Genomic DNA, 20,155 nt, shown 5'->3' on the forward strand with positions numbered 1-20,155 from the left:
TTTATCTCATTTTGAACATTACAGCAGTTACATGTTAAAGTCAATCCACTTCATTATCTTCATGTGTATGGCCCACAAGATCTCAGAGCACCAATCAGGACCCTGCTACAGACCACATGATCAACCAGGATGAAATTCAAAACATGCCACAATATTCTACTCTCCTCCATGGTCAGCCATTGTCCGGTTTAATAATAGGATTTATTTTAACTTTTGGCCTTAATTGTGATTAAAATGTGGCTTGATTTTCACTTCTCTGTAGGTGATCGTTGTCTCTATGAAACAATAGGAGGGCCTGTAGAAGCTGGAAATGGTACAGTATCTGTGTTTAACATGGAGTAATAGAAATACTACTGCAGTGGCCAGCAGTGTCTAAATAAAGTACAGGAATTGTCCTTTGATACATTATTTTAATTCTTCCAACAGGTGCCAGTAATGAACCAGAAGAGAGCCTTTACTCAAATGTGGCTGCAGGTAATGTCAAGTACAAAACACTTTTATACATATACACATGAATATACTAAAAGCTTTTATAATGTGCTGTGCTGCTTGCCAGTTTCAGCAATGAGCAAATCCACCAAATAAAGCTTTTACACTTTTTGTGCATTGTTATACAGCATGTTGTTTTCCAGTAATGTCTTGGTTTAATGATACATTACTTAAAATATCATAATTATTAAATGGCAAATGTAAATATGTTCACACACAAATGAATTGGCATTAACATACATTGTTTTATTCAAAAATAGACAGTACCATGAGCATAAATGACCCAATGATAATAACTTATTTTGGTTTTCTTCCAGATCAATAAAGACATCCTCATGGACAGAACCAATGGAGCGGATGAAAACATGAAAAAGAACATCCTTGTTTCAGCAATTGAGTGTATTTGCTGCTTTTGTGTAAATAGCGCAGTGCCTTTAAAAAAAAATGCCTTTCTAGGAACATGGTGAATGCTTTGCAATTCAACTGTACTTACTTTCTGTGTACTTATATTTAGTGTAAAACATTGTACTACAACCTTATCTGTTACATGTCTGATTCAGATCATGTGGCTCGAACCTTGTTGTACATTGAGTGATATTAGAGCCAGATACTAATATATGCAGTATGGACACATACTTTAGCACTGTAGATGCACACAGTGGACACACAAATATATTATTAATAAAACCCAAATGCAATTATACCTGCATGTACTGTTCAGTGAATGATTCTTACTAGATGCTACCACAGGGTGCCCACAAATTATCTAATGCCCTGAATTTATCTGCAGAAGTAGTCTCTTGCAAAAGCCAAAACATCTGAAGTCACAGCACCACCAATAGGTCAAACAAGCTTTTCAGATTCAAAGGAACTGAAGCACACACCTTTTGTACAATGTATTTGTTTTCTTTCAGATATTTAGGGCCCGTTTTTTGTTTTTATAACTTGGTTTATCTTATCTAATTTTTAATAATACAAATGTTCTGTATTGTGTGAAGCAGATTAACCAAAATAACTAAGAACATGATGGAATTTCTCATACGCTTGTCACCAATAGAAAAACATCAACCCACAAATCTTATCTTTATTGCATGATTTCAATGCAATCAAAGCAGTAAAGCCTGTCCAGGAAGAAAACAAGGCAGAACATTTTATATTTTTCAAACATGTTATTGTCATTACAATTTTTAAATGGTAACCAAAACCCTTAATGCACTTAAAATATAATATGTTTTCTGCTAGTACTTTCACTTTATTATCTCGTATGATTTCAAAATGTGAATATACGTTACTGTGCTTCTACATTGTCCATGAGCATGGGCGTAATTTCCACTGGGGACTGTTTTCAAAATTCCGTTTGTGTCCCCCCCACTTTTCAAATGTGTTTTAATTTTATTTTTTTGTGCGCAAGCGCTTATCGCCAGGGAGGAGCACAGCCTGTGTGTGTGTGTGTGTGTGTGTGTGTGTGTGTGTGTGTGTGTGTGTGTGTGTGTGTGTGTGTGTGTGTGTGTGTGTGTGTGTGTGTGTGTGTGTGTGTGTGTGTGTGTGTGTGTGTGTGTGTGTGTGTTTGGCACTAGTGCATTTTGAGTGAGTGAGAGCGAATGTATCAGTGTGCCGACGATCGTGAATTGTCAACGGGGGGGGTGGGTGAAGAGCTTGACGCTCGTGAACTGTCAACAGGAGGGCGGGGAAGCAGTTTGTGGACCTCTTTCACCTGTCAGCGCAACTTACATGATGCCGTTTAACCTGTTAAGCACCAAGCCTGTTTTTCATGTTTCAGGCTCGAAAATGACATGCCCAAAACAAATGACTACAACTTAACTTCTAAAAGGGTTATATGAATAATTTCTTTTATCAAAGCAAGGTTACATCTGTGAGTTGGATGTAGAAGTGTCAGAATCAATATAGATGTTTTTTATTTTAAAGAAAATTTAGATTTTCCATAGTAAAAAACTGTAAATTATAGTGTCCGTCCAAAAATTCTTTTTTACAGATAGTGAAAACTACCCTTGGATGATGGGTCAGTAGACTAAAAGCTTTAGGAATCCAAAGTACAACATATAATAAGTACCCTGTATCAAGATTGATGCAAAACAAGTGACATTTGACCTTTTTAGAGAGGTTTAGCCAAAACCACTCCACCGATCCATCGATTTTGATGGTTGACACCTCTTTCTGACCGTTAGAGCCAATAGAATCGAAGGAGGAGGCCCCCACACACACGTTGTGAAGAGAAAAGGTGGGGGCTGCGCGCATGTAATTTTGCGTCAGAGTGGAACTATCTCTAGCTCTGACATTTGGAAACTAAAAAGCAGTTTTATTGCTTATGGATTATCAGAAATCATTTCAAAGAGGACACAGATACATTGGATTAACCTATGGATTAACTGCAGCATCGATTTTTTATCGTTTTAATGCCATTGAAGACCAGTTTTGACCAAGGTAAGCCATGTTAGCATTTCTAGCTACCTAGCTCCACATGTTATGATGTACGCTTTCGTTTATAGCGTCGCAAATGTTTATCACTGAGTGTTGAGTTGGGCACCCCCAGATTCTGTGTCTCCAGCTGATGCTAATTGATGGGTTGGCTGTGCATCTAGGATAAGTAATAAGGGAGTTAGGAGTGAGTTTAGGTGCAGAGATAGGTTACATTATTTCGCTCGTGGCTAATTCAGAGGCTGAGTGTTAGCACTGTGGGGTTTTTTTGGAAAAAAAAATTAAAAAGATCAGTTCGCTGAGTTTCTTCCCGTTACATGGATATAAAACATTCATAGTTTATTAAATATTAAGATTCCTTAGACGTTGTTTCCTACAAATGACGCGTTTATCCGCCCGTTACCGGGGGGTTGGTGCGTAACAGGTTAAACACATTTAAATAATTGTTTAAACGGCATAATAATAATGACGACCGTCCGTTCTGTGATTCTCCAGAACACACAGATGGCCAGTCTGCGCCTGTGCAGCATATGTTAAAGAGAGCGGGGCTGTGTTGCGTGCATGGCTTCCTTCTGCAGGTAACAGGGAGACGCGCTCTGGCGGCGGTCTCGTTCAGGATCCGAAAATAAAATGTAATTATTTGTTCCACTTATTTATTCCACTTATTCCTAGTGTGCCACTGGTTACGGTGCCGCGTGCCAGGGATTGCCGACCCCTGGTTTAGATAGTTAACTTTAGACTAAGTTATCTCAGTGGGTCTCAAACGGTTTGGTCACCATTTATGTACATATTTCCAATGCACACCTTTATTTAATATAGTTGTAACCAATAAGGTAGGAAATCACAGTGTGTACTATAGGACAGTAAAATGTAAAAAATACAGTTTAAAAGGGAGTGATTAGTAAAATATGCATAAATAAAAGAAAGAATGCTAACTACAGATGGAGCATCTTATTTCAGACAGTTTGAAACGTGAGGGTCGTGATTGGCTCGTGCACGGTCCGTGATCGGCCCGTGATTGGTTCGTGATGAAGAGCCGGCCCCCAGTCTGACTTGATACCGCCCCCGTGATAAATAAATGTAATTATTGTGAAGCCAGCTGCAATGGATCATTGATCCACCAGGGGGTGCAGTGGGGTTCCACACTGGAGCTCATGTGAAATCAACTTCGATACAGTAAGCTGGATGTACAGTATGTCTGGTACTAATGTATAGCGGATCTTTGTTAAGATCCATATGTCACGGATAGGATCATAGTCTGTGCTAAATAAGACATGTAATCATTTACAAAACATCACCATGTTGTTATTTAACAAAATAATGTTGTTTAGTCGAAAAAAAAACGAACGAGAGGAAATGCAGCCGGCTCTCCCGATTTTTAATCCTAATTTAATCATCATCTTCACCACGATCATTTATGTTTATGTTCGCCGAATTGACATGAAATCACTGACAAATATGAATATTCTGTATTCAACTTCATTGAAAAACGATCAGAAAAACGATCAGGATCCCTGGATGTTATTTTTCCCCACAATGACCAAGTCGCTGCAAATTATCCCGTTTATTACATGGCCACATTCTCAACAAAGTAACGACATGACTCCCAATCTTAATTGAAATGCTTTTATGGATTTAGAAAATGTTTTTATTGATTTAAAAAATAGTTGTATGTATTGATTTAAATTGACATGCATCCGCTAAGAGAAATAGTCACTAGACACTTGACACAGTGGCTTTAGGCAAAGCAGAAAAAGAACACTCAAACCGAGAGATGAGTTATTATTACAACGTGACTTCACTATTATTTAACAACTGTTTTTATTGGGTTCTTTTATTTGGGGTTAAGTATATGTGAATTGCACTAATGTGAGAAGATCGTGATGTCTCCTCCGATCTGCTTTATGACCTTCTTTCTCCCACTGTGTAGATTGGGGGACCGCCGTCCTCTGTCTTCAATGTTCGACATCGCGTGAAACAGAGGATTTCGACATTCTGTATTCATTGCTTACTTCCTTAAACCTTTTCTCCTCCTTATCTCTTTCATGACTTTTTATTTAATGCTTTATAACAGCTGTAATAGTTTGTTTAGAAATCCTAGAAACACTTTTACGGCAGCTCTCATTTACGGTAACTCCTTCTGACATCATAGCTACCCACGTATAATATATAAACAAAGTCTTGGCTTTCAGAATATGAAACTTTTATTTCCAAAATCACACGATAAATACATTTGTGAGCTTGTAAAGGGAAGATGACAGGCACCTCTCACTCGCAATCTCGAAAAACTCTGCCCGGTTCCCTCGGCCCCCACCACGTTGAATAAACAGAAGGCTGCTTTTGTGGAGGAAGTTACAGCGCTACGTACAGGCTCGGCATATGTACTGCAGCTTTTTCCAGCGGTATCCATAAATCTCTTAATTTTGACCTCAAAGTGCACCAGATTGATGCATTTAACTTCAATATAAAGAAAAACATCTTCTGTTGTAACAACAATAACATTATAAATAGTAACATAGCTGAACATGGTATTGAACATTTAGCTTTCAGTGTTACTGACCTGAGATGTTTTTATTACATGAATTAAGGTGACTGAGGCTTTTTAACATAGACTTTTCAGTGTCCCACATACCGTTCACCATCCCCCACCCCCCTACTGTATGTTGATTTTTGACTTTGTTTGCCTACATGTAAATGGATGGCATTTAGTACCTACCCCCCTCTGAGTGAATAGCTGCTTAGCTACTTGGCACTAAGTACAGATATGTCTACCCTTTCTTCTTAGAGTTAGCCAAGAGGCTATTTTTCATCTGTAGTTAGTTAGATTTTAAAAGTCAATCTAAAACACATTTCATTTTAAACAAGTAAATACAATACATTTAAAACATGCAACATACACTGTAAACAAAATCTGTAATCTAGGCAGTAAATTGCTGTATTACCCACAGTCATTTACTTTGAATTTGTAATACAGTGTGATACTGTACATTATGCTGCACTGTGGGAATATTATCCTTAGGCGGGAAATGTATGTAAGCTGGAGTCTGAAATAAGCTAAAAATATGTATTTCTTAATAAACTAAATAGGCCACCATTGGTAGCAGTTCTCATTATATACTTCTCAGTAACTGCTCCCCTTAAATTAAATGTATTCTGTAGATTTTGGGGATTTATTAATGCATTCATTGCCATCACCATACTTTTTCAAGACTCTTTTAAATTCTATCATTTTATAGGCCTATTTAAGTTTCACTTTTGTGAAAATAACAAAGCAGGGTTGAGGAAATATTCCCAACTGCATCTTCAAAAGTAATCCAAATAGCTACATCAGCATCTAGCAAATGAAAAGCTTTCTTTGTAGACACACAGATCAACTGTAGTGGCACAGTGGCAAATCCCTGCTGTGACTATTTGGACGTTTTAGGAATATTTTCCTATACCTGTTGACTTCACATCTTGTACACATTTAATTAGGAGCAAAAACACACACTTCAAGTCAGATCATCACCCTTAGCTATTTTAATTACCTCTCAAACAACCTAAACTAGTTATAAATGTTTATTTTTACTGTCGGCCGGGTCAGCTGCTGCATGAGACAGACACTGAAAAGTATTATCATCTGAAATTAATCATTATGTTATTAGTATTAAATATATATAAGTATTTTTGCAGCTTGTATTTTTTTACCAAGTGTTTTTATTGCTCTTGGGGCATTAAAAACAAGATTTTAACTTTAGTTTTTTATTAGGGCTGTCAAGTTAACGCAAAAAAAAATTAACGCCACTAATTATTTTAACGCGATTAACGCATGTGTATTTTTTGTCCTCGGCCGCCGTAGTTTCAGAGCGCATCGAGTGTAAAATACCATCAACAAGCTGATGCTGACAGCCCCGCTCCTGCCGCCCGCTTGTGGCAGACCACACTTCCACGCTCACTGGCAGGCCCGGACTGGCCATCGGGAGGACCGGGAGGGAGTGTGTATGTGTGGCGCGACTCGCGCGAGCGAGGCACACCTTACGTGTTGTTGTTGTTGTTGTTAGCATCTGGTGCTAGCTAGCTGCGCTCACGGATATAAGGAGCTGTTTCAATGACATTTCGCCGACAACTGCGCCGAGCACTTGACTTTATGCAGGTAGCCAGACAGTGGGACATTGTACGAAAAGTCAGCACACTCAGCACGGATAGTACGCGCAACATGATTGCAGCGTCCAGGCAGCTCCCATTCGAGCATATATGCCTTGAGCTGCACATAGCTCCAACGATCCATCACAGTGTCTCCACACACACACACACACACACACACACACACACACACACACACTGTATTATTGTATGAGAGAGGTTCCAGGTTGAATTGAGGCGAATATTTGTAATGTTCAGAGGTTGTTGTGTTTAATATTCATGAGAATATTTGTCATTGTTCAAATGATAATAAACAAACATATAAAGCATATTTGTCCACTCATATGTTGATAAGAGTATTAAAAACTTGAAAGATATCCCTCTAAGGTACATTTAGAACAGATAAAAAATTTGCGATTAATTTGCGATTAATCGCGATTAACTATGGACAATCATGCAATTAATCGCGATTAAATATTTTAATCGACTGACAGCCCTATTTTTTATATAATATCTGCATTTTCTCTTGTGAAAAACTAAGTCTTAGTTTGGCCATAGTTATTTAATATATAAAGACTATATATTATTGAATTACAAGAGTAGATATACTTTATTTGATCTAAAATATTGATGTGTTCAAATGCTCTTCTAAACAAAACTGAAAGTCCATGAAAAGTTGTCTTCCTGTTTTTGTGAAGGAAGCGCCATCTCCTGGTTAAAACCTGAAGTTGAAAATCTGGCAACGCCCTCTTGGAAAATAGTGGGAGGGCTTAACATTCCCAGATACTGGTCTTTGGCAGGTCTTAGGCAGGTAACTGGCAGGTAGTAGGCAGGAAGCAGTAAGCTGGAGTCTGAAATAAGATGCTCCATCTGTAGGTAACATAAGATAAGATAAAGATAGGAGAGAGGAGGGACTGAAGTGTTAATAAAATAAACAAGTTTAAATTATTTGTTATTGTTTGTGATCAAGGATTTTTGATTATTTAAATATATACAGTTCTGTTTCATGAGTGTTGAGTGCTGTATCCATAAATCCCTTAATTTCCCCTCAAAGTGCGTGTAAACGTATACAAACAATATGTTGTATGTAGAGAGATGGAAGAAGGGAATCTACTGTCGCACTACCGCAAACATTAGTTTGTCCAATTTATGTAAGTATGTTTTACTGAGGATATTTATTTTACTTTTCTCCAGTCACTGTGCAGTTATAATAGAAGATTTATTTCGATATATGACCACAAGGTGGCGTCAAACTACTTTATCTGATACTTTACCTACTGTACACAAATAGTCCTTCTGAAGTCTGGCAGCAGGGTCTGATGTCATGTAACTCCTAACTAATAACTAAACAATTGACTGCTTACGGTTCACTTCCTTAGCTTAGCACTGATGCATGGAAGTGGAAGCTTTCAATGTTGACTACCCACCACATTTAAAACTACACAGCTACTGAAGTGTCGTGGTATTATTTATTTTGACCATTTTTATGGAATTAACATAATCTTTGTTCGACTGTGGATCAAATGTTGCACCTGGAAAAAACATATTTTCTGTATTCAAATGATTGCTTTATTACTAATGATATAGATATGAAATGTTGCTCCCTTAAAGTAGATAGAGTCTATCTTGAGGAGGGGGCTGGACTTTGTCTCTCTTCACATTCACTTCTGGTAAAGAGACTATGAGAGACTTCCTGTGGGTGAGGTTGTTTCTAAACTTAACATAGATTATAAAGTGAGAATGACGGCTGCAATTGCATCTCCTTCTTAAAACTGTATGCACTTTATTTTTTCTAGAAAGACTTTATGCAGCAGCCTTTAGAGAAGCATCAATCATTACTGACCATCTGTGAACAATCACGAGCCCACTGGATGATCTTATCTACATCAGGAAGGATATGTTAAGACCTTTTCTCTGTTCATCATTAGAGGATACCTAAACCAAGGTGCAAAAAAATGTGCTGTGTTAAAAGCTGCTCAGTTGTGTGAGCTTTGTGTAAAAGGGAAGGAAGCCCTGTCCGTGTAAAGAAGTTAAAAAAAAAACTTCCGTTTCCAATATTACATTGCATTTGTTTCTCTGTAGTTCCTGATTTCTCTTCATATGCTGCAGTTTCAGTCTTTCTATTTGCACAAAGTAGAAGAATTTCTCAGAAGCAGATTATCAGTGTTGGATGTGAAGATGGGACACACTTGGCTCTGTCTACGGGGTTTTTTCTGTAAGTACTTTTCCTGTTTTAATTGCCATTGATAAAACTTTTTAAATGCCTGAGGTTAATATATATTTCTGTCAGTTTGATAATGTCTGATTTAGTTTCATACTTATTTCAGTTCTGAATTTACTTTACCGTGGACAAGCTCAAGGTAATTATACAATTTTCATACTTTTTGTTTACTCATTCTAGACAAATCTACCGATGTAACTCTCCAAACAACATCCGTTTGGTCAATGTATAATACTGTTTTTGACAAAAAGAAAACACATTTTACTTTTTGTATCTTGTGATGGTTTCTAGATGCTGTACTGACCATTGAGCCAAACTGGACTACTTTTTTTACCGGAGAGTCTGTTACCTTCAAGTGTGACATTACAGGAGACAAAGACAGCGACTGGTTTTACTCAATCTACAGGAATGATCAAGAATGGCCTTTTTACAACAAACATGAGAGCTATGAATTACATTATCTAACTCGAGGCTACAGTGGTGCATACCAATGTTGTTTTGATCAGAAGTGCTCAACAAAGGAAAGCAACAAAATCTATCTAAATGTATCAGGTAAGTGATCAAATTAATACCACCATGACCAAGTTCAATAAAAACATTTATTTATTTATTTATGGGCCATGTTGATGTGAACACGCAGTTTGGACAAGTTCTAATATATAATCTGTATATTATTGTAATGTTTTAACATTTGAACAGCTCCACTGACGCTGTATAGGCAGGTGAAGTATACTGTACAATCCTGTGCTTTTCGTTATCACAAAATAATGAGTATTAAAATAAGAATAAGAAGACAGGGATCAGTTTCTTACATCAAAGCATTTACATAAAGATAATACTTCACCAACAAACCTTGTTATACTTTATTACCTGTGACAAAAGGATTGTTTTCACATTGACAGTTTCTGAGAGTAAGTCATTTATTATCAGTTCACTTTTTTTACTGTATATACAAATAGTATTTTGGTTATTATATTTAAGTACAGTTCACACTTAAATTTGTTTTTTACATACTGTATGCAGACAATAAGTAGGATCCAAGGAGTGCATGTAACCCACCAATTATACATCATAATGTTATCATTCTGTGAAATATTGTTTTCCAACAGACAGACCTATGGCTGTCCTCACTGTGTCTCCATCATGGCCGAGTCCTGGAGCCGCATTAACTCTGAACTGCAGCGTTGATCATCCGTCTGCTGGCTGGAGCTTCTACTGGTATAAGTCTGTTCCCCAAAAGTCAGACCACTCCTACAACTCCTACAGCTATGAGCTGCTACCTGGCAGCGAGAATGGAACTGAACAGCATCTCTTCATCATTGATGGACAAACGCACACAGCAGGATATGTGTGCAAAGCAGGAAGAGAGGATCGAGTGTATTACAGTGGGCACAGCAAACCTAAGTTTGTCTGGTCTGGAGGTCAGTATGTTCTTCCTTTTTCTTTCTTTCTGTAGTTTGTGCCACCATTAGGCCAACAAATGTCTTTATCAAAGTTTGCCTGGTCTTGAGGTTTGTTTTGATTTTATTCCATTATTGCAAAATGGAACGAAGTTAGTTATTTTGGGAACTTTTCTTTTACACCAGCATCAGGTCATAGTTCAGTTTTCAAAACCTTTCTCTAAAACAGAATGATGATTGACTGATTCATCTTCTGGACTTGACTGAATTTGAACACAAAATAATCTCTTTTCATCCTGACACATGAGTTGTTGTTCGCCATGGTTCAAACCTTAGACTTTGTCAATCAAAAACCTAATAATATAAGGCTTCTACAAAACATTAGATATAAGTGGTAAGGGTTTTCATTACTTTTATAGTTTGGAATATGTTTTAAGATATTTATCTGCTGGTTAAATAGTTTAAGACATAAACAATAAATATAATTAAACACATTTGTATTGTGAGATTGAGGCACTGGTACTTTCACTTTTGTTTTTCCTCCTACTTTAGTTTGTTCCCGTTTGTTTTTTCAGGGTAAATTAAGTGGCAGTTTTGCCATACCAATGCATTGTCTTTTTCAGTCTGCATGGTTTAAATGTCCACTCTTTGTGTGTTTCAGAATTGAATTCAGCAGCGTCTCTCACAGTGAGTCCTGACAGTGTGCAGCACTTCACCAAAACGTCTGTGTCACTGAGCTGTGAGGGAAACTCCACTGAGTGGAGAGTGAGGAGGTTTACGAAACCTGACTACCTTTATCCCTGTTCTTCCTCGGGGACAATGACTGGATCCACATGCACAATAACCAGAAGCTGGGTTAGTGGAGTGTTCTGGTGTGAGTCTGAAACAGGACAGTTCAGTAATGCAGTCAACATCACTAAAGATGGTGAGTTTTAATTATTTGAAATGTTTGTTTCTGAAGTATTATGTTGTTTTGAAATGTGAAGGTGACAAGCATTAGCCAAACGTCTCTTCAAATTAGTAAAACTTCATAAAAAAGTCCAATTTGAGAAGTGATTTCCAGGGGTACTTCTCTCAAAGATCAAAGATAATATTCTGTGTTTAAATGTTCTCATACATCTACCTGACATTTCAGCTTCTGCCAGACTAGGCCAGTTGTGCATAAACATATTAAATCTGCAAAAGCTGATGACTCTGTCAAAGCCTTTATATTCTTTGATTTCTTTTCAGATTATGAAATGATCCTGGTGAGTCCTGTCCGTCCTGTGGCTGAGGGACTTTCTGTCACTCTTCGCTGCAAGTTCAAGACAGGAACTGTTCTTTATAATGTGGATTTCTATAAAGATGACAAACTCATCCAGAGCGATACCAGGAAGGAGCTGAACATCTCTGCAGTGTCAAAGTCAGACGAAGGCTTTTATAAATGTAAACAGAGAGATTCAGCAGATGGTGGGACGTCACCAGAGAGTTGGTTCTCAGTCAAATGTAAGTATAATTTTTAAAACCCTTCCTTTTTTGTAAGCTGTGTTACAGTCTGAGATAACGAAAGCTTAGTTTCATCTGAATTACACTGTGTTTGTTTAAGAGAGATGTTTTATACAGTTAATCTATAACAGGAACGTTTAATATAAAATAAATATTAATAAAGATTACTTATAATAGCAGCGTCCGGGCCTGGAAAAGCCTCTCAATTTCCCATTCTTCTGATCGTTGGGCTGCTTGGTGGAGTTGTACTGATTATTCTCCTGCTGCTGTTCCTGTATTTATACAGAAAGTCAAAAGGTGAGATCATTTTCTTCTGATATCAGATTGACTCTAATGTAACCACACGTACTGTTTTAACAGTAGAACACTTTGCAAAACATAATAACATAGCAGCAAATGTCTTTTTTTAACAGATTCATGCTGTATCAGGTTGGTACAATGCTCTATTTTATTTTATTATGAACATGACAGCAGTGATATGTTCCTTTATAAATCCACTTCATTTACTACATGTGTTTTGCCCACCAGATCTCAGAGGACCAATCAGAGCACTGCTAGAGACCACATGATCAACCAGAATGAAACTAACCAAAGGGAATATGCTTCTGTTCTTCAGGGTCAGCCTGAATCCTTAATACGTTTTGAATTTTTTGTGAACGTAGCATCCGCGTAGCATATCCATTTCTCATTGGTTGTTTTTAAAAATGTAGGAGTTCATATAGAGGGATTTTAATATGAATTGGGTTTGATTTTGATTTCTCTTCAGATAATGCCTGTCTCTATGAATCAGTCAAAGGCCCTGAAGAACCTGCAAATGGTACAGTATACTAAATATAAATACTGGAATATGACAATTCAAGGTTCACTCTTTTAAATATAAAATAAATTGTATATTTCAGATGAATCCATGGATGTGACATATTCTGTGGTCGAGCTCAAAAACATTTCTAAGAAGGGTGAGTGTTTGAATTTATGTTGTAACAAAAACATGCAATATATTTTGTCTTTTCATGCTTTCTCCTGATCCGTCTAACAGGGAAGAAAAATGAACCGGAGGATTGTGTTTACTCACATGTGCAGATGACATCAGCTGCAGGTATGAAGAAATACTACTTGCTAGGGGACCTATCATGCAAAATGCACTTTTGCACGTGTTTTATACATGAATATGTGTCCCCGGTGTTCCAGGGAACTCACCAAGTGTTAGAAAACACAACCCTCTCTATTTTCCTCCATACCCAAATCTCTAAAAACGGGGCTGCAACGGAACTGATCAAAACTGATCCAGATTTGAACACTGTCCGGTGTTTTGGAAATCTTAGACCTAGTCAATACTCAGGAGATATACAATTAGACTGATCAATCAATAAAATGGTGGAAACAGAGTTGTCTTTCTGGATCTTTATTTGAAGCTTCAAATAAGGCACAGGTCTCACGGAGTACAGAGTACTCTGGAAGAGTGCGCACAGAGACAAGAGTGCGTATAGGTTTTATAGGATCTTGGCAGTTCAACAACACTTCGTGACCTGTCACTGTGGCAGGGCTGGATGGATAGATAAGCTACGCCCACTTTCCAGAGGAACAGAAACTGTACATTGGCAATATAGTAAATGAGGAACTAGTTAAAGACAGGAACCTGTTTAAGACAGATGGAAGTGAGGAAAGTAGGAACACATTGTGGGTTAAAGCCAGGTACAAGTGAGGACAGCAGGAAGTCATTGTGAGGTCACGACAGATATAACCAAGAAAGTAGGAACTCATTGTAAGACAAGGAACAAACACAGGAACTTGTTTGAGACACTTCTTCACTTTTGCTCACGACACTGTGTCTCACCCCCAGACATCCTTAAGGCTAGTTATATGTTGAACAGAGGGCATGGATTAAAATACATCCTCATGGAACAACTGCATAGCATTTTACCATATTAGGTAACACATAAAGTTGGTTTGCACATCATATAAAGTTTACACTACATATAGAGTTTGCCATTACATATAAAGTTTTAAGTATGCACTTGTATAAAGTTTTCCACTATGGCTATTGGGCCAACTCTCCACCTATCAGGGGAATGTGCAGGGGTTGGGCTACGGCCGGCCATTGCCGCTCGAAAGCGCTGGAGACGCTGTAGTACATATGCCAGGCCTGTAAGTGGCGCTGTAGTCTGCCACAAAAGCAGCGAAGAAGACTTCCTGCGCATGGTTACCATGGTTACCGTTCTGTTTATTCTCCTCTGTGGCTTTTTTTCTCCCTCCCCGAGGCAAGCGTTTGCTCCTGCAGCTTTATTTCAATGCAATCCCTCCCCGTCGAGGCAAGCACTGTACAGTAATTCTCTCCGGTTAGTCCACCAGCAGATGACAAACACCCACCTCTCTGCCTCTTCCAAGGAACGAGGGGACCGTGCGGCAGAGTTTCAGTTAGGTTTTCTTTCGCCGGTCAAGATGTCCGTTAACCTGTTACGCACGGCCCCCCCAGTACCGGGCGGATAAACGCGTTATTTGCAGGAAACAACGTCTAAGGAATCTTAATATTTAATAAAACTATGAATTTTTTATATCCATGTAACGGGAAGAAACTCAGCTAACTGATCTTTTTAATTTGTTTTTCCAAAAAAAACCCACAATGCTAGCACTCAGCCTCTGAATTAGCCACGGGCGAAAAAATTGAACCTAAAACGGCACTTAAACTCACAATAACTCCCTTATTACTTATTCTAGATGCACAGCCAACCACTCGTTTTTGGTGTCCTGGAGACACTGAATCTAGTGGTGCCCTCCTCAACACTCAATGATAAACATTTGCGACGCTATAAACGAAAGCGTACATCAGAACATGTGGAGCTAAGTAGCTAGAAACGCTAACATGGCTTACCTTGGTCAAAACTGGTCTTCAATGGCATTAAAACGATAAAAAAACGATGCTGCAGTTAATCCATAGGTTAATCCAATGTGTCTGTCTCCTCTTTGAAATGATTTCTGATAATCCATAAGCAATAAAACTGCTTTTTAGTTTCCAAATGTCAGAGGGAGAGATCGGTCCACTCTGATGCAAAATTACATGCGCGCAGCCCCCACCTTTTCTCTTTACAATGAGTGTGTATGAGCCTGCCCCTTCGATTCTATTGGCTCTAACGGTCAGAAAGAGGTGTCAACCATCAAAATCGAGCAAGGGGGGCCAGAGATATGGAAAAAAAAACATTTTCACCCAAATCACCTCAGAGGTGGGGTGGTTTTGGCTAAACCTCTCTAAAAAGGTCAAATGTCACTTGTTTTGCATCAATCTTGATACAGGGTACTTATTTTATGTTGTACTTTGGATTCCTAAAGCTTTTACTCTACTAACCCATCATCCAAGAGTAGTTTTCACTATCTGTAAAAAATAATTTTTGGACGGACACTATAATTTACAGTTTTTTACTATGTAAAATCTGAATTTTCTTTAAAATAAAAAACATCTATATTGATTCTGACACTTCTACATCCAACTCACAGATGTAACCTTGCTTTGATAAAAGAAATTATTCATATAACCCTTTTAGAAGTTAGCTTGTAGTCATTTGTTTTGGGCATGTCATTTTTGAGCCTGAAACATGAAAAACAGGCTTGGTGCTTAACAGGTTAAAGTTGAAATCTTCCGGACAAAATTAGAAAAGTGCCGGTCAAAGGTCTTCTTTGTTATTTATTGAGCTTTAAAACAAATGAATAACGACTCTATATAATAAAACACGGATGACGGAGATCTATTTTTCTCCCCCTCTTCTGACTTGATCAGAGCACGCTATCCTCTCCTGCAGGGGGGCGTGGTCAGCTGCAGCTCACAGAATCAGCCCCCTGCAAAAACAGGGCTGGAGAACATCAAATAGAGCGAAATGAGGCATGGCTAAAATGCATGATCTGTTTGGTATTTTGAAAACAGAAACGTATAAATATACCTTATATAGGTATGGCCCTACAATATATCATTTAAATATAGTATGATGATTAAAGTGGACCTATCATTCTATATTTGAATAATGGCAATGGCCGTGGCTGTCTCCTCCTGATTGGTGGAGTTGGCCCAATAGCCGTAGAGCCACTGTCCTGACGTCAGGACAGTGTTCAAATCTGGATCAGTTTTTATCAGATCCGTTGCAGCCCCTTTTTTAGAGATTTGGGTATGGAGGAAAATAGAGAGGGTTGTGTTTGCTGACACTTGGTGAGTTCCCTGGAACACCGGGGACACATATTCATGTATAAAAGACGTACAAAAGTGCATTTTGCATGATAGGTCCCCTTTAATATTTGTTATGGTGCCTGCTAGGGTGTCATTTTTAAATGTGCCACAAGGTGTCGCCAAAGTCAGCAATGTTCAAACCCTACACATAACTTTGTCAATGTTTGTTAAGTTTATTTTCTGTCAATTCTATGCATTCATGAAAAAAACATCAGGGCATATGACATTTCATATATCTGTTTCCATACATGTATAACTGTTGTGAATCATCATGAGCAATTCCTTCTATCAAACTATCACTTTACCCTCTTGGGAGGAAAATGTATACCAGTACATTTTCATTTTTAACTGGGGGGGAATACTGTAAAAAAATAAATAATAATAATCTCTTAATTCATAGGGAAGTCAAGTCCTGCACCAGCGGATGAAACTGTTTATTCTGAACTCAAACCAGGAACAGCTCTTGGTAAAATTGCAGCGTAACATCATGTAAGTATTGGGATTAATCACTTTATATATTTCATATATTGTTAAATATATTGTAAATGTCAATTCTTTAAAGGATTAAACCTTTTTTCTTCTTTGGTTTTCTTTCAGATCAAACAATGCCTTCTGTAAGGACAAGACGAATGGAAACAACATACCAAAACAAAACCTTTGTTTATTAAACCTTATTTGCAGCTTTGCTCTCCATTTATCAGCGAGTATTTTGTACAGTGCATGTAATAGCGGAAAATGTAAAATAAATGCATCGTAAGGCTTTAATCTATGTTTATTTAAAAAAAGTAAGCTTTGTTTTGCATCAATAAACTTGACTTTAATTGCTTCTACATGATTTTTCTTTACACAAGGTGTTTGTTTTGTTTCATCCCTTTTATTTTGGTGATCCAGTACAGTCATGCTTTTAGGTGACAGAAATCATTTAGAGGTGCAAGAGCTGAGATGTGACCAAAAATATGTCACTTTGAATCATCGGCCTTGTTACTAGTGATGAAGCAGAAGAAACATCTAATATTAGAGGTTTACAGGATTTTACCAACAAAACCTGACTTTTGTCTTCTGTTTTTAGACTAATGCATGAAAAATGATCAGAATTACAATTGCAATAAAGGTCAGGTTAAATCATTCTGCAGTTGTCTCGATGAACCATCTAACTGTTGGCGTTAAATATATCTGCCTGTGAAACACAAGTATAATACTGCCATCCATTTTTACTTGATTATGAGTTGAGCAAAAATGACTATTTACTCTGCCTTTTTAAAGTGAGATCTTGGTAGAGAGTGAAGTTCAAATGTATCTGCATGGCATGAGCATGAATTAGTCATGCCAATATAAAACAGGAAGGAAAGAGAGACTAGTTATTCTTAGGAAATGTGTAAATAACCAATGAGCTCATGTTGACATCAGATCAGATTTCTTCCCACAGTGCTCTGTCAGTCTTCCTCAATTTTCTTCAAGTGTTAAAGTGGACGTATGTGTAAGAGACAGAGAGTCAGTGTTCGATGGGAAGATGGGACACACTTTGCTCTGCACGCTGGGGTTATTCTGTGAGTACTTTTCAGACCCCTGGGCTAGGCCATTCCCTCACCTAAATGTGCTTCTTCTTTAGCCACTCCTGTGTCGCCTTGGCCGTATGTTAAGGTTTATTGTCCTGCTGGAAGACCCATCCATGACCCATTTTCAGTGTCTTGGCTGAGGGAAGGAGGCTATCGGCCAATATTTCACGGTACATGGCCCCGTACATCCTGTCCTCAATGTAGGGAAGTCGTCCTGTCCTCTTAGCAGAGAAACACATTTCGTCCTGTTGACTGTTGGGCTGCTTTGTGGAGTTTTACTGATAATTCTCCCGCTGCTGTTCCTGTATCTCTACAGAAAATCAAAAGGTAAGAACCTTTTCATCTGATATCAAATGAATTCAACTATAATTACTCAAAATCACACATCACATGTACCGGAAACCTTTGCAATTCAAGAAAAATGTAACTAATAAAAGGTTTTTCCTTTTTTCAACAGATTCAGTCTTCATCAGGTCGGGACAACCCTCTTTTATCTCATTTTGAACATTACAGCAGTTACATGTTTAAGTCAATCCACTTCATTATCTTCATGTGTATGGCCCACAAGATCTCAGAGCACCATAAGTATCAGATTACTTTTAGATTACTTTTGGATTACTTTCTTTATCCATCACAGATGAGAAAATAATAAAACAAATACAAAGAGGAAACAATTTGATATGTCTACCATTTATTTTAGGAGTATTAATATTTTTTCAGATAGGATCATACATTTACAAAACATCACCATGTTTTTATTTAACAAAATAATCTACAAGAAATCCTAATCTTATATTATAAAACATCACCATGTTTTTATTTAACAAAATAATCTACAATAAATCCTAATTTTATATTATAAAACATCACCATGTTTTTATTTAACAAAATAATCTACAAGAAATCCTAATCTTATATTATAAAACATCACCATGTTTTTATTTAACAAAATAATCTACAAAAAATCCTAATCTTATATTATGGTCCTATATTTAACAAACTATGCCTATCTGCGGCCTATCTACAGTATGCCTATCTTTGGCCTATCTACAGTTTGCCTATCTGCGGCGGAAACCAGGGCGAGGTGTTTCTGGATCCGTTTTTCGTGGGCTCCTCAGTCTCTCGTTTACCCGGTTCCTAATTTTATGCCACTGGTCCGTGATCAGGCCTGGGAACCGACGGGAGACACTGGACTCAAGTGTCTGCCTCACATTGAGGGGAAGAGGCATTTTCCCTTTGCTCCCACTCCAGTTGGTGATTTTGACCATGTTCTCATATGAGTCAAATGGCAACATGGCCATGAACATATCACCCGCAAATTTCTCAGGGCGATGCTGTCCATTTCGAAAGCAGTCCTCGAAGAACATGTCCTCGCAATCCGAGGAAACTGCAGTAACTGCTCCCCTTAAATTAAATGTATTCTGTAGATTTTGGGGATTCATTAATGCATTTATTGCCATCACCATGTTTTTTCAAGACTCTTTTAAATTCTATCATTTTATAAGGACTTTTCAGATGTCTGAGTGTAATATCTGCATTTTCTATTTTGGTTTGATAAGGACACATCCTGGGGATTGTGTTTACAAACATTGACCATACCGTTCACCATCCCCCACCCCCCTACTGTATGTTGATTTTTGACTTTGTTTGCCTACATGTAAATGGATGGCATTTAGTACCTACCCCCCTCTGAGAGAATACCTGCTTAGCTACTTGGCACTAAGTACAGATATGTCTACCCTTTCTTCTTAGGCGTTGTGCACACGGGAACGTTTGCGTTTATGCACAGTATGCGCTTTCAAAAAAGTCTTCCGTTCACATGCATTCGTTTCATTTACCGTGTCTGTTCAAACGAGACCGCTGGAAACGCTGTAGTACATATGCCAGGACTGTAAGTGGCGCTGTAACTTCCGCCAAAATACACCAAAAGCAGCGAAGAAGAGCAGCCCGGAACAGCCCCGCAGCAATGTTGCCATGGCTACCCTTCTGTTTATGCCCCGCGGTGGATTTAGCAACATGTAGTAGTTAATGTAATTCTCCATGTCCACTTGTTGCTGATGGTTGTGGTAGAGGAGCTGTAGATGTTGTACTAACATCTGTAGCATGGTCAGTAGCAGTAGCACTAGCAGTAGCTACTGACAGGAGGAAGTGTGTGTGGCGATTGCTGGTATTCAGCGGGATATAGTAATTTCCTCAGCATGTAAATATATGGATAAATGCAACGGGGAAGTTAACT

General features: G+C 38.1%; 2 protein-coding genes and 1 long non-coding RNA gene across 5 annotated transcripts in view; all 3 read left to right on the forward strand.

Annotated features, from left to right (window-relative positions):
* LOC117485224 overlaps positions 1 to 20,155 on the forward strand; it is a 103,913-nt gene that overhangs the window by 20,266 nt on the left and 63,492 nt on the right. The window lies entirely within an intron of this gene.
* Positions 101 to 1,192, forward strand: LOC117485238. Its single transcript, XR_004556211.1, has 4 exons — positions 101 to 171; positions 263 to 313; positions 427 to 474; positions 807 to 1,192. It is a non-coding gene; the product is annotated as an uncharacterized LOC117485238 (long non-coding RNA).
* LOC117485227 lies at positions 9,125 to 17,195 on the forward strand. 2 transcript variants are annotated; one of them, XM_034133774.1, is made up of 14 exons: positions 9,125 to 9,262; positions 9,375 to 9,407; positions 9,560 to 9,820; positions 10,378 to 10,689; positions 11,330 to 11,593; positions 11,899 to 12,153; positions 12,331 to 12,450; positions 12,567 to 12,582; positions 12,682 to 12,770; positions 12,920 to 12,970; positions 13,053 to 13,109; positions 13,190 to 13,249; positions 16,764 to 16,852; positions 16,961 to 17,195. In XM_034133774.1, exons 1-13 carry the CDS (start codon positions 9,148 to 9,150, stop codon positions 16,844 to 16,846), a joined length of 1,716 nt encoding a protein of 571 aa, XP_033989665.1. In that variant the 5' UTR covers positions 9,125 to 9,147; the 3' UTR covers positions 16,847 to 16,852; positions 16,961 to 17,195. The 2 variants fall into 2 exon arrangements, with proteins under 2 accessions (XP_033989665.1, XP_033989666.1); XM_034133775.1 differs by having other exon boundaries at positions 12,334 to 12,450.

The sequence above is a fragment of the Trematomus bernacchii genome, unplaced genomic scaffold (assembly GCF_902827165.1).
Source record: "Trematomus bernacchii unplaced genomic scaffold, fTreBer1.1, whole genome shotgun sequence".
NCBI classification, from domain to species: domain Eukaryota; kingdom Metazoa; phylum Chordata; class Actinopteri; order Perciformes; family Nototheniidae; genus Trematomus; species Trematomus bernacchii.

What these genes read in the sequence shown, in the direction of transcription:
- LOC117485227 (XM_034133774.1), top strand. Translation starts at nt 9,148, where the DNA reads ATGCTGCAGTTTCAGTCTTTCTATTTGCACAAAGTAGAAGAATTTCTC. An exon ending in TAAGTTTGTCTGGTCTGGAG is followed by an intron (nt 10,690 to 11,329) that starts GTCAGTATGTTC and finishes TGTGTGTTTCAG; the next exon opens with AATTGAATTCAGCAGCGTCT. An exon ending in CAAAAACATTTCTAAGAAGG is followed by an intron (nt 13,110 to 13,189) that starts GTGAGTGTTTGA and finishes TCCGTCTAACAG; the next exon opens with GGAAGAAAAATGAACCGGAG.